The sequence below is a fragment of the Dermacentor variabilis genome, chromosome 6 (assembly GCF_050947875.1).
Source record: "Dermacentor variabilis isolate Ectoservices chromosome 6, ASM5094787v1, whole genome shotgun sequence".
NCBI classification, from domain to species: domain Eukaryota; kingdom Metazoa; phylum Arthropoda; class Arachnida; order Ixodida; family Ixodidae; genus Dermacentor; species Dermacentor variabilis.
Genome location: NC_134573.1, coordinates 151866077 through 151880187, shown reverse-complemented (window position 1 = coordinate 151880187; position 14111 = coordinate 151866077). Strand labels below are relative to the sequence as shown.

The following is a 14111-nucleotide window of genomic DNA, read 5'->3' as shown; positions in this document are numbered from 1 at the left end:
ACGACGTACTATTTTGCGCGTCGCAATGTATACCGTCGAAGGACACGTGCTGTAGGGCGGTATTATCACCTCATTTCGGCGTGGGGACTCGGCTCTTAACGTCTCTCACGCACCGACCCCGTGAAGTGCTTGTATGTTAATATCGGCAGAATATGGAGGCGTTGGAACAACTGTACGAGCCGCAAATGCAGGGGCTATGCCGGGGCTAAGCAAGTTACAACAACTTTCTGCGCTGCCCAAACTAACATTCTAGCGAGGGTCGCGCACGTCTCTCTCTCTCTCACTCTCTCTCTCTCTCTCTGCGAGTGTGGCTACCGCGTTTAGACGGCGGAAGAAAGCAAGTCGGCCGAGGTGGTTGCGGCGGCGGCAACGTGATAGATTGGACCGCGGCGCGCGCTGGCGCCTCGCGTGGCCGTGTCATTCAACTCGCACCGCCGCCGTTCGCTGCTCGAGGAACGACGGACGTGCCTGTCTCGGTAAACCCGGCCGGGTCGATGCGGCTTGGCCCCGTTAGCGTATAGCGCCGCCGCCCTGCGGCTTTTCCCGGTTCCGAGCACCTGCCCGCCGGGCTCGTCGACTCGTTGGTCAGCTAAGCCTGCCGAACTGCGGTCCGGACACCGCGCGCTCCCGCTGCAGGGTGCCCGCTGCGCTCCCCGCGGGCTTCGCTCATTTCCGGAGCCGCGAACTCGCAGCTGAGCCCCTCGTACGTGCATCTCCCCCCCCCCCCCTCTCACCTTTTCCGAGTTCCTTCGTTTCCCTTCACAAACACGCCCGTCGAGACGGGCTCGGAGACGTTGCGCCAGAAAGTGTTTCGGCTCCCCTATACTTTCGTTCTCGCTTTCGCCGCAACGGCAAACGAGATTTCCCGTGCTCGCCCATAGCGCGTCCCAAAAGTCGCTCGTTGTATATATATACAAGCTCGGCCGGAGAGTAACGCTCAGTAACAAGATGCAATCTCAGTGCGAGGACAGAAGGGGGAGACTGCGGCGCCAGTACGTAGGGCACGTGATCTAGAACACGAATAGGCGCGCAAGCCTTTGTTGCTTGTACGTTCCTTCGTTACACGCGTCATTTCTGGTGCGCGCATGCTCGCACGAAGCATTTTTTCACGCCGAGTAAGTTTGCCTGCGGTCGAACAAGCTTCGTGCAAATGAGCGAAAAATGTCGCGCAGTGTGTTTGTTGCAGTGGACAAAGGAATGACGCTTGCGCCAACCTTTCCTTTTTTTCTCTTTCGCGAAGTCTGGTATGCGAAAAGGGCTAATATATTGCAGAACAGCCTTGTAAAGGCAGGGAGGCAGGCCGTTCTTTCAAATCCGTCGCGAACAGCTATTAGTTTCGCGAACGTTGCGATAGGAACAGCAAGATTGCGACAGCATTTGCATAAAGGATAGCGGTCGACAGCGAAGTGCGCTTCGTTATATTGTCTGTCTCGATGGAAGCATTCGATGCCGGCGCGTAAGGTGTATTCCAGTATGTTAGCTGAAACGTTGGAAGGAACAATAAAAGAAACTCGTTCTCCTGCGCGCATGCCGTTTGACATCGGTAAACAGGCCGCGTTTATTACCTCTACCGTTGTCTTTTCTTTTTCCGTATTCATTAGTTGCGGGTATTAGGTAGAAAGAAAGAGAATGAAAGTAGGTAGGAAGGTTAGCTTTACTAACTTCTGGTTAGCTCTTCCTGCTCGAGGGATCCCATGGGGAAGAAAATTCACTTGGCAAAGTCCATCTGGGGCTCTCACATATAATTTGCGTGTATATATATATATATATATATATATATATATATATATATATATATATATATATATATATATATATATATATATATATATATATATATATGGCCCGAAGGAGTTATCACAGGCTCTGCCTCAGACCAGCCCTACCCTTAATTCGCAACCAAACCTGCTACTTCTAATTTTCCCCGCATTTCTTTATTCCTCCCCCCCCCTCCCCCCACCGACATATCCACTGCAGTTTGTGGCTGAGCAATCGCTACTAAATCGTTCTGCTGCATAACCATGCGCTGCCGCCCTGCAGAGACAACAGTCGGCTACGTTTCACCGAGGCGCCTCGTTATATGATCCGGGCCGTGCACAGTATAAACAGGAAGTCGGCGAACGAGGTGGGGGCGCACGGCACCGACCACGAGAGGGCGCTCGCCCCGACTGCCGCGCTGGCCGGACATCTCCGCGACGTCTCACAGCCGTTCTTCTACGGCCAGGCTCCGTTCGAACAAAAGGACTGTCAACGTCAAGCGCGGGCTTGCGGGGGACAAGGCCTGTAATTTCTTCGGGCCCGCGTTCGCCGTGAACAACCGCTGCTCGGTCGCGCGCGCGCGCGTACACTTCTCCGCCAGAGGAGACGCCGCGAGAGACGTCACCGAGATACGGAGCACTTCTTCTCGGGTTGACCGTATAAAGGCGGCAGGAGATTGCCAGAAAAGCAACCCCCTCCTCCAACCCCTCACCTCCCTTTCTCCGGCGAGCCAGTGAGCATAATGAGCGGCGATCTTCTTGCCGGACTCCAGAAGGGGGCCCGGGAAAGATACGGTCGGCTCATCTCGAAATACGACCGTGGCCTTGGCGTGCGTGCGCGCAGGCTCGCGCGCTGGCGGTCATCCATTCGGGGCTTAGCGGGTCGGTCGCCGGGCGGTGCTGAGCCTACGGTTTGTATTTTATTCCTACTCTTGTGGGCGGCACTAGGGTCCCCCCCTCTTTCTTTCTTGTTCCTCTTCTTCTTACAGTTTTACTTTCGGAGTTATCAACTTGCGCGTGTCCGGTCTTCGCTGATCCATGCAGGGCCACTGCGTGGCGCCCCCCTCCTCCCCCCCACCCCGGCTCTTACTCGACTTCCTCCCCGAGCCTGTTGTATCTGCTCCCCGCCTAACCTTAGTTGCGTGCAGCACGGCGAAACCGGAGCGCCCGAAGTGGCGCGCGGCCGCTTTTAGGCGCGAGATAATGCGTTCCTGTCGCCTTGCATGGCTCGACTACTTCTTAATCGCGCCCCTCTGCCCGGTTTGTGTAACTACCGTGTCGTCGTCGGTAGCTGCGTGTGCTATCATTAGAGAGTTCTAACTTGTCCGCAAAATCCTTAATGTTTACGGATTACCGGTGCCGCGCACGGCAGTAGCAAAGCTGACGACATCCGCTGACGCTTTGTTCAAGTATAATGCGCGTTTGAAAATTTTGGTGTGTCGACTGTCGTGAGTGTTCTCGTGAAAGGAAAGCCATAAAAGGGCTGCATGCTAACTATACGTTGCTCCAGCGCTTTTGACCAGCGGTTAAGTAGATTATGACAAGTAACTGCAGTATTAGCTCTGTCTGCTCTCTGGTTAAACTCGGCGCAGCTAGATGTCGCTGTTAAGTGTTTCTGTCGTACATCTCTTTGGTATCTCTATATTCCGCTAACGACAATGCCTTTACGGACAGAGTAAAGCTCTCCATTTTAGTGGTCGCCAGGCTTTTTCGCTTTCCTTCTGCCGTTCTTTCCTGGTGGCCTTCTGCGCCACCGGACAAGTTTGGATGTGGCGGTTTTCGAATTCCGCGGGCTAAGGCAGTTGTGACACTCCGACGTTTTCCGATCGCGACGGTACTTTGCATATGAACTTCGGGCACTTCGCAGCTAGCCAGCTTAGGTCGTCAATCGAAGAGCATCCGTGAACTCTGTTCGTCGTCAGCTGCATTGCACAGCAGAACCGGATTTCACTGCGCCTATAGCCTGATGCGGCGTTAGAAAACATCGAACTTCCGCACACATACATGAAGAGAGCCAGGACTCTTCAGTGCTAGGTATATAGTCTCGAATAAATTGCTACACTTTAAGCTGGCTATCATGAATCAAAGAGGCGAGGTTATCTCTCCTCTGGTGTTGATACATATGCCGTCATCACAGCTCTTCGCTGTTTTCGAAACATCGTAATAATCATCAGCGTACGTAAGTGTGTACGGTCATTAGGGTAGGTTAGGTTGAGAGTTTGCGGGTTCACAGTGTAGGTGTATTTCACGATGCATCCGGAGTCTCATGCTAAACCGTCAGTCCAGGCTAACATTTCCAACTTCCCAAAACAGCAGATATACGTATTTCTCTCACTATCCTACAGCCATCGTACCGCTGCACGAAACTAGGCCGTGGTTAGGAGGAGCCACCTATTGCCGTCATGGAAGGAACGCGCGCCTGGACGTTCGTTGATCGCAGCGATACAAGTGAGGACTGTACGACTTCATTTCGTTCTTTTTTTGTTGTTGTTCCTCGCGAGTGCAGCAGCCCACGAGATCGGCGGCTTTTCTTCGCGCATTCAGTTTTGGCCGGAGACGTGTCGCATCGGATACGGCGCGTTCCTGTCGACAGAACTCTTATCAGCAGTGCAATCCGGTAATCCCAAGAGAAGTCTTAATCCGAACGAAAGGGCGCCGACTCACGACTGTACGTCCGTTTATACGTCCCGGCTCTTGCGCGTCAGTATGCGTGAACGTAATCGAGCAATTCTGCGTTGTGTGCCCATTTCACGAACCGATTTCGGCGATGCCTGCGGAAGCGCGCAGATGGCTGTCTGTGTGCGTGTGTGTGCAAGACTCATGTGAACATACACTGTCATGCCAATGCAGCGTGCGACTTCTACTTCTGATCACGTGCTAAGGAATTCTTGCGCTAACGAAGTTAACGCATGACAACTCCCGTGTGCACTTTTTGTCAAGAAAAACTTTCGGTGGTGTAGCGCAAATTACCGGATCTGTCATGGAGCCCATTACCGGGGCATCTGTAAAGCTGTCTTTGCTGCGCAGCCTCGGTGATTAACGGAGAAGGACATTGCTACGAACTACCGTGATGATCAGACCGTCAGGTGTATTGAGGACCCCTTTCTTCGACAAAAGCATCCGCGCTAGCTCTAGTTGCAGCAAACACGAAAAGCTCGTTCCGGTAGGACGCGCTAGAGGAACATGACGTCACCGCGTTCGCACCCTCGGCACCAAGACCACGCAACCTACGAGCACCCTGTCCGTGCAGAGCACGAACCGCGGGTTCCCGGTCCTATTATATTCGCCGCGTCTGTCACCCTTCACCTCGGCGCACACCCGCTCGTCGGAGCAGACACACGCGCCGTGACGGCGAGTGCACATTGCTCGGACTCGGGAGGCAGTCGTCGGGTGGGGGGAGCAACGGCCTGGCGGGACGCCGCCGAGCATTCCGCTGGCCGACTGCCGCGCGTTGTCCTCCGCCACCGCACCAGCGCCGCGGCGGCATCAACTCGGCCTGCCTGCCTGTCTAGTCCGGCCACGCGTTGGCAAGCGCCGCCGCCGCCGCCGCCTCCTCCTTTGTGCTCGCCGCCCGTGGCCGATCCAGATCTGGGCGCCTCGTTTTATTTCTCTGTCCAGGCTCGGGCCGACTGGCCTGCACGGCAGCGTGGAGGAATCCTTTGTGTCCGCCAAACGGCGGCAGAGCGCGCTCCGCGACCCTCGGTTGTTCCCAGTTTTAGCCGCATGCGCGTCTTGTTCGAGCGTCGCTCACGCTCTAACGATACGAGGAGAAAAAGAAAAGGGGGGGGGGGGAGGTGGTGGGGAGCGCTGACACACGGTCCGTTGACAAGCCACGACACGGTATACGCTTGTTTGCGCAGTGCGCTAGCCGCCGTTGTCGGCACTTCGAGAGTCGAATTTATTGGACAGCGTGCAATTCTTGGCCCGACGCGCTGTATGTTCCGTTTCGGCGGTCCACGCACGCTGATCGTATTAATTCCGAAAACGAGTTGTACTGAAGACTTGTAGAATGTCTAGCGACCGATGTGAACGCTAGCTTGTTTCTGCATGCACTCGAAATGTACAATCGCGCGTAAGTACCGTTATCGATCCGTGCTGTGTCAGTCTGCTTGAAATATTAAACGTAGGATTCGCACATTCGCGTGTGATCAACGCATTTAGTATACGCGGGAACAGGTATGCTGCCCATTTTTGCGCATGTTTAAGCGCTGGTTTGCTTTAGCTGTTACACTCTGATGAATATTACCGGTGAGGATATTTTTTTGTGTGTGTTTGTGCGTGCTTTTATTGGTGTTTGACGACGTCTGCTTACGGTTCGCGCAGGTCAGCAAAGTCCGCGTGGACCGCTGCCAGCAGTACAACACGTGCGACCAATGCCTCCAGGCCAGGAACCCATACTGCGGATGGTGTTCGCTCGAAAAAAGGTAAGCCCATCACCACACTGCAATTTTCGTAGTCCAGGAAACGTCAATGTAAAGGCGGCTGCCGAAGTTGGCATAGGACACGTTCGACTTCAATTCGCGCCGCATATACCAAAAATGAATACAAGTTCGTGCTTTTCACGGGGACAACGAATTGCTGTGCAGAGCAGTCTCCGTGGCTCAAGAGCTCAGCGAAGAAATAAAAATAGAGTGTCGGGACACTAAGACATCTTTAGTGGATCTTGCGATCCAGTGAGATGTAAGAAAGAGTGCGTAGCCGCGGTCTATCTACCCCGGCTTCCTCGGGGCCGCGTGCTGGCTTTGTCAGTGGATTTAGTGGCGAACCGGGGAGGGCAACGCTTCGCCATCACTTCGCTGGCGTGTAGTTATCATGACTTTGGGATTTGTGTCCCGCGAGGCCATAACTATCGCATCTAGTGCGACGCGCCGAGCGAAGGGTGATGGCGTTGGGGGGGGGGGGCGGAGTGGAGGCGGCACGCAGGGTGGTGCTCGCTTGCACGGAGTCACTCGCTGGGAGCGCATAGAGAGCCCGCGCGCGCGCTTTCGGGCCTCCCATTTCCATATGAATGCTTTATTCCTCGGCTGCCGCGAGGGCGCGCTGGCGTTACGGCGCGCGTCCAGCCTTTATGAGCGCGCAACGGTTATTACGAGGGATGGTCTCGGCGGGGCCCGATCGGAGCCTTCTTCCTCGGAGTCGCGTCCCCCGGTGCGGTGGGGCGGGATATGTGACATAGGAAGAGAGAGCGCGTATGCGTGTTGCCGTGGGGGGGAGGGTGTACGTTCGCCCGAGTGCAGAGGGGAAGGCGGGGAAGGCGCAACAAATCCAGCCACCGTCATTGTCCCCCGTCACACGAGGGAGAGGGAGATGCGGGAAGGGCTGCCGCCACCGCCGTTGCAGGATTTATGGACCGCAGCAGCACGACGACCGGAGAGAAAGCTAGAGGCGCGCGGTTATGGGTTCTCCTCCGAAACATTTTCGTCCTCCGCCGACCCGACGCTGCTGCCGCTTGCTTGCTTGCTTTGCTTAGCTTAGCTTTGCTGGCTGTTGCTGTCGTGGTGGCGGCTCCCGGCGGCGCGTCTCGTATTATGGACCGTGCCACTGCCGCCGCCGCTGTCCGCTGCTTGGTGGCGTGGGCGAAAGTTTACGAGGATTCCCTCGCTTCCTCTGCTCGACTCTTCTCCGTCCTTTGCTTTTTCCTGCGAGCCGTCCTTGCGCCGGCTGCGGAACTCGCGCGCACACGCGGGCGAATCTTCCCTCGGCTTGTTTGCCTGGATCCGCGCGGTGAAAAGACGGTGGCAGAGAAAGCGGCGTCAGCAGCAAAGCGGCGATGCCTGCCCCGCTGCGCCGGCTGGAACAACGTTTGCAGCCGTCTCTCGCGTTGGTCTACGCGAGGACTTAGTTTGCCTGACCTTTGTCTCTGTTCCGCGCCTACATGGTCGTAGTGCTGTAGTATAGTATATAGTATAGTTGTACATACGCTACAGACACGGTCCGCGCTTGCTGCAACGATTCCACCGTATCGAATAACGATTGCAGTTACCTGTAATATCGTATATACCCTGCCGTATCTGCGAGCCGTCGTTGTGTCTTCATCGTCGACACGGATTGCCGAGAGAGAGAGAGAATGAAGAGGAAAGGCAGGGAGGATTGCCGAAGCTTCCTTTGTAGCTGCGTCGTGGCAGTGCGGCTTTAGTGCTAGGCGGCAGAACACTGCCACTGACCTTTGTTTCCGGTGTCTTTTAAGAAACGTCACGTAAAATCATGTCTCGCAAGAGCTAGGTGGCGGCGCTTGAGAACGACTTTGAAACCGTTTAACGTCGACTTCGTTCTGACCGATTCTGATTACGAGCGATCCGAGAGTTCTCAGTTAAGTATTGATAGATAAATAACGTGAAGGACTAGCTCGTATAGACAGCAAGGTGGGTCTCCACGCTGCACAGTTTTATCCGTTACTTGAGCTACTGATTTATTTCACGGCATTGTAAACGCCACTAATTTTTGACGCCGGTTTTTGCGGTTTCACTGTCATATGAGCAGATATAGAAATGACGTTGGCAGTACAGAGAATCGAAAGAAGAAGAGAAAGAAAGACGCTGTATAGTGACGAGCATTCCCAACGGCAGTTATTTCCCTTCGGTGCAACTCACGCGTACACATAGAAACGGACCGACAGACCTCTCTGGCTTCTGGCGGCTATAGCGCTTTTTTTTTGCCGAGCGAAGTGCCACCGGGAGACATTACTCGGACGCGACTCGCCGCCGTGGATGCGAGATCGCCCGCGCCCTGTTGGTCCGTCCATCCGTGGGAACGGAACGTGGGACGGGCTTTTAGCAGTTGCGGGCCCGCGCGATGCTGAACGCGCGGCGCTGACCAGCTTAATGTGCCATCTCTCTATGCCCTCCTCCTCCTCAAGCTTCCCTGGCACCCATCTTCCTCCCGGCTCTATATTGCCCGACCGCATCAACGTTTTTTTTTTCTTTCTTCATTTCTTTCATCTCCCATTCTATCGCGCACTGTAAATCTCCTGTTGCTTTAACGGGTCGGCGAGCACGAAGACTTGTGCGTCTGTTTGTCTGGACGCAGACGGTACAGAGACTCCTGCCTCCTCCCCCCCACCCCCCTTCCCCGCAGTGCTCGGTGTAAAAGCGCACCGCGCCGGCTGCGTCGCGTCTATCGGTGCCCGCATCGGCGGCCGCTACATAATGGACGAAGATGGGCCGCGCCGCGGTTGGCGGCGCTCGCGGGACGGCGTATGCGGGAAGTGAGCCAGTGGTGGTGCGTCTCTGCGACGTCGACGAACCGCGCTTAGCAGTGCGGTACGGCCGTGGGGTGTATACGCGCGGGAGCTTGGGTCTGCGGTCAGGGCCACGTGCTGCTTTGGCGGCGCCGGTCCCATCAATTATGCACGCGCCGAGGGCGGCAGCTGGGGTGTGGGGGCGCAGAAGGCAGTCCACACCATAGGCTTCCGCCGTTTTGCGCCGACAGGGGACACGAGACTTTCTGGGCGAGCGTTCTGTGTGTGCGCGGGGGCCTCTTCTTTTGTTGCCGCCTGTTGTCTCTCGGCGAGCTCGGTGACTGAGGTTTCAAATGGGCAGTCGGCGGTGAATCACTCGGTAGGATTCCCTGCCGAGAGTATACTTTGAATGACAAGGGGGCGCTAAGTGTTCTGGACATTGAGCGACGCGTTCCAGGTCAATCTTCGTTTTTGTTTGTTTGCTTTTTTGAGCGCTAGGAAACGAGGTTTTCGAAAAGAAAAGCGGGCTCACAAGCCGCTTCCGCATGTTGGAGACCTTGGCGTAACGAAAAAGGAATTTCGACGGTGGCACCGCGCGCTCGCATAAACTGAACAGTTTATTTAGCACGCAGTGCCAATAGTGTCCGCTCTTTCTATTTCTTCCCGTGTCTACGCGGTGGTGAGGGGGGGGGGGGGAGCGCAGTGGTTATGGCGTTTCTGCTCTCACCACGACGTCGCTGGTTCGGCTCCCGACCCCCGCGGCGACAGATTTCAAGTGTAGCTTGCGATGCGGAAAACGCTCGTGTCTGACACCTCAGAACGCAGACGTTCAATCGGCATTCAACTCCGCCAATAGCGTGCGATACGACGACCGCCGGATGGGCGAATCGCGAGTCACTTTGACGCACCGCAGTGTATACTTACGTGGTAAATAAACTGTAGTTTCGACTTTTTCAAAACGCGCTGTTCTCTCTCCCCCAGGTGCACGGTGCAGTCGGAGTGTCTGAACGCGTCCGCTGGCGCCGACCAGCGGAGTTCGTCGCGGTGGCTGTCGCTGGACACGCAGCAGTGCATCGACTTCCAGTCCATCGCGCCTGAGAAGCTGCCCCGCTCGGCCACGACCACCGTGAGTCGCTTCGCGCTTGTCTTCTTCGCGCGGCCACGAAACGAGGAGACATCAGTGGCATTGCGCCAGTTACAAAACCGCAACTTTTCCTAATCTTGTCTCTCTCTCTCAATAAATTCTACCCGCACTGTTACGCAGATCGTTGCCCTGGCTGTGGCAGCTCGCCCACAATCTTCCACGTCACGATTGAGTGCACTGCAAACCTCTTTCCTCCCTTGCCAACTCTCCTTTACCCCCTACGCAACAAAGAGCTGTGGGACGATGCCCTCCGCGACGGACCTCCCGAGGTCCTCCGAGCAGTGATACAACGGGCTCGAAACATCGCCGGAATCATCTTAGGGACCCTGGACTGAGGGTTCCTCCCACACTGCTCTCGCCATTCAAATATTATTAATAAAGAGTGTTTTACTCTCTCTCTCGCGCGCGCAGGAGCGGCCAGACGTTCCGCTCGCGACCTGCGGTGTATTTATAGCCTGGGGAGGAGCTGTATGGGTGTCTTAGCAACCCATGAAAGTCGATTGATCCCTACGATAATACCTTCTTAAGAAAGGAACAAGCGCGTATGAGGAAAGCGAAGGATGCCAGCTTTCACAATGAGAATGTGTTAGGCGTTTCTTTATGCGTTTATTTATTTTCAAACCAGTCGTCCCGGCATGGCGGCAAGCAGCGCGAATGACTTCTTTAAAGATAAGCACGCATACGCTAACGTGCTATAAGTCGGGTGCACCAGTGCGTTAACGTTCACCATAAAGGAAGCGGACTACGATATTTAGCAGTGATAAATCAGTTTTTAGCAGGTTACAGTAACGCTGGCTTAGGTACAGTACATGAGGCCGTCCACGCCTTAGCACAGTCTTACTCCCTCCCCCGTCTTCACGGTTCAGAATGAGTGTCCTGTGGTTTTACATGGAGTGATGTTATCACGGGCGTTGATAGCAAACGCGAGATCTTTTGCAGGCAAGGTTGCAATGTGTTGCATGATATCATGCAGTGTCAATCAAACCTTCGCCTATCCGCGCGATCTGCCACCCGCGCGCACTCACAGCACTGTCGCACGTTTCACCCTCCCAGGTGGAGATCGCCATCAACCAGTTGCCCCAGCTGCCCCGCGGCGCCCACTACGAGTGCGTGTTCGGACACAGCGCCCCGATCCAGGCGAGGGCCACGCAGCACGGGCTCGCCTGCTCCACGCCCGCCGTGCCCGACCGGCCGCCCATACCCGTCGGATCGGGTGCGTGTGTGTGTTAGTATACTGCATGCGAGCTCCGTGGCAGAAGCAGGCGGCGCGCGCCTCGGCTTGTCGGTAGATTCGTGGAGATAGGCGAATGTACTTTATTCACGCAGCTCGGGCACCTCTGATCCGTCTGTTATGCGATAGACTGGTGCACGGTTCCATTCTGAGAAGCTGAGAGGCTTGCGTTCCGACATTTTGGGGGGGAGCCCGCTCGAGGGATCCGCGAAAGGAGTGAGATTTCGTCGCAGCCAACGTGCGTCTGCAGCAGAATTTCTGAAAGCAGCAACCGCCGCACGTCGTCCTTCAATTGCGGGCCGCAGACAACTTCTTGCGTGACACCCGCACTCGGAAGACTTTTGCAGTCCGGTGTGCAGTAAAGAAAATATTGGCGTATAACGGAACAGGATAAACGATAGGTAACGTGTGCCAAGCACCAATACCCCCCAGCTTGGTAGGAGCGCTTATCTCCAGACTCGGGATACCGTGCAGCCTATACTGTGGCGAGCCGGTGCTGAAGTCTGATGTCGTAGTTGGTGTCATGTGCACAGCTATGCGGAGGTTCGAAAAGTTGGGCGCTCCTGACTCCCGGTTCTGGAATAGCATTTGTGCTAAGTATACGGTACCAGCACCGCGACGTTTAGTGCCCAAGATGGTTTGACCTTTTTTTTTTTTGTCACTCTCTTGCTAATTCTGTGCTTGTGTGTGTAACGACCGCCGTCTGCATCGTTCTGCATGCGCAGATCACGTGGACGTGACGCTGTACATCCGATCCAGCGAAACCAACACCGACTTCCTCCACAGACCGTTCACCTTCTACGACTGCTCCGTCCACAAAACGTGAGTCCTGACATCACGATACATCTTCAGTCTTTAATACAAGATACATGGAATGCGGCATGCATCGCTGTAGGGGGAAATAAAGAAAAATTTAATGGGCGCACTATGTGTGGCACAAGCTTAAGATTACAGCGACATGCTATGCGTATAGCCTTGCTATTTTTCACGTACTTTTCCCCTGACTTTACGAATGTAACCACAGTAGTATAGACGCCGGAACCAATTAATTTTATGACCGAGCCGCCATTACGTTCGGCGAAATTCCGTTCTCAGGTTGATAGCCATCGGCGTACACCATGCAGACCCCGTTGGAAGCAGACGCCGCATGAAAGAAAGTCCGCCGTCTAACGAAAGGGAAGTAGGCAGGCATTGTTGTCGTGCCGCTGAGTGTTTCATAAGCCACACACACACACACCGTGGGGCTATTCGCTCGTCTTGAAACCCGGAGAGCGTGAGCCCTAATCCCGCTCTCGGCCGCAGTGCACGACTCGCAGTAATCGCTCGCTCGTTAGGGGGACGCTAATCGCGCACTCGTTATAAACGCTGATGGATCGCCTCAGTGCGCAATTCACCCCCCTCCCCCTCCCCGTCCCCGCCTTCTCAATCTGACTGCTGCTGCGTGCTTGCCGCTGTCTCCAGATGCTCGGCATGCGTGACGAGCGCCTTCGCCTGCAACTGGTGCTTCAGCGAGAACACCTGCACGCACAACGCCACCTCGTGCTCCAGGAACGTCATCAGCGGAGAGAACGTGAGTGCGCGCACTACTCTTCGTCAACGCTGTCAACGTCATCGTACGCTCGCTCCTAGCGCGCGCCGTCTCTCTCTCTCTTCGCCCGCGCTCTTGCGTGACAGGCCTCGCGCCGTGCTCGCTTCAAGGAGATCGCGCGGCTCCGCTCCGCCGGCGCACAGGTGGTCGCTTGGCTGCCGGTGGATGCAGTGCTGAATTGATTGCCAGGCGGTTAGGCAAAGCTGCCGCCGCTGCGCAGTCTTTATTTAACCGTCGTGAACCAGGCACGTATGTGTCGGCAGCCGCGGCGCATAATGGCAGATGATGCGCAGGGCTTGTGGCGCGCCGCTATATATAGAAAGCAGCGTTGCCGCCGCCGAATAGAAGGTTGTTCCGCAGTGCGTGCGTTACGTTCTCGTCGTAACTGCCGCATGCAACATCTGCTGTGTCCACCGCCAGTAACATCAATGTCATATCGACCAAATCACAAAAGCAGACGACCAGCTTCCTTTGTTTTTGCTATTGCTCGTCAAATGTTTCGATAAAAAAAATAAAGTTGAAGTAGTTAAAGTACGTTCTTCTTGCTGCAGCAGACCACCAAGTTCCTTGATTTTTTATGAAGAGGGCGCGCACTGTACATTGTTTCGAGTTGCAGGCGACGTATGTTAAGAACAGAGTGTCGTGTAAAGCAATAATAACAGCCACTGCCTGCATGAACGACCTCGTTACTTTGGATGCAGTGCGCTGTCCGCAATCGCTCGCGGAGTGTCGCGAGCCGGTTACGCCGCACGGTTGCTTTTACGTGTTCTCGAGCTGGGATAAACTAACTCTCAACGCACCCCCCCTCACCCCCTCCCGACAGAGCCCGCAGAACTCGCTGGTGAAAGGCCGCCAGCACTGCCCGAGCTTCGGCGCCGACTCGTCCCTGCTGCTGGCCAACGGGGTGCGCACAGAGGTGGCCGTCGAGGCACGCAACCTGCCCAGCCCAGCGGTGAGCATGCTTTGCTATATGGTCCCCTGCAGCTGCTCACTTCGTATGCTGGTGTGAATGGTCTGCGGCGAAGTAAATGTGGTGCCGGTCGGAATGTTTCTAACGTGTGCTTTTTTTTTTCTCTGGTCACCCTTCGGTCGTGCTAACGGCGCCTGCAGGACAACTTCCACTGTGTGCTAGACATCGAAGGCAGGCGTGAACGGGTGCAAGCCAGAGTCGTCAACAACAAGATCATCTGCTCCCAAGCCGTGGTAAGTACACC

At 55.4% G+C, this 14111-nt stretch overlaps 1 protein-coding gene across 3 annotated transcripts in view; it reads left to right on the top strand.

Annotated features, from left to right (window-relative positions):
- LOC142585501 (plexin-B-like) overlaps window positions 1-14111 on the top strand; it is a 149459-nt gene that overhangs the window by 113048 nt on the left and 22300 nt on the right. For all 3 annotated transcript variants that reach the window (XM_075696296.1, XM_075696295.1, XM_075696294.1), the window contains exons 7-13: window positions 6081-6181; window positions 9916-10060; window positions 11132-11291; window positions 12035-12131; window positions 12771-12879; window positions 13721-13849; window positions 14008-14100. In XM_075696296.1, coding sequence (XP_075552411.1) covers window positions 6081-6181; window positions 9916-10060; window positions 11132-11291; window positions 12035-12131; window positions 12771-12879; window positions 13721-13849; window positions 14008-14100 — 834 coding nt within the window. The remainder of the gene's footprint in view (window positions 1-6080; window positions 6182-9915; window positions 10061-11131; window positions 11292-12034; window positions 12132-12770; window positions 12880-13720; window positions 13850-14007; window positions 14101-14111) is intronic.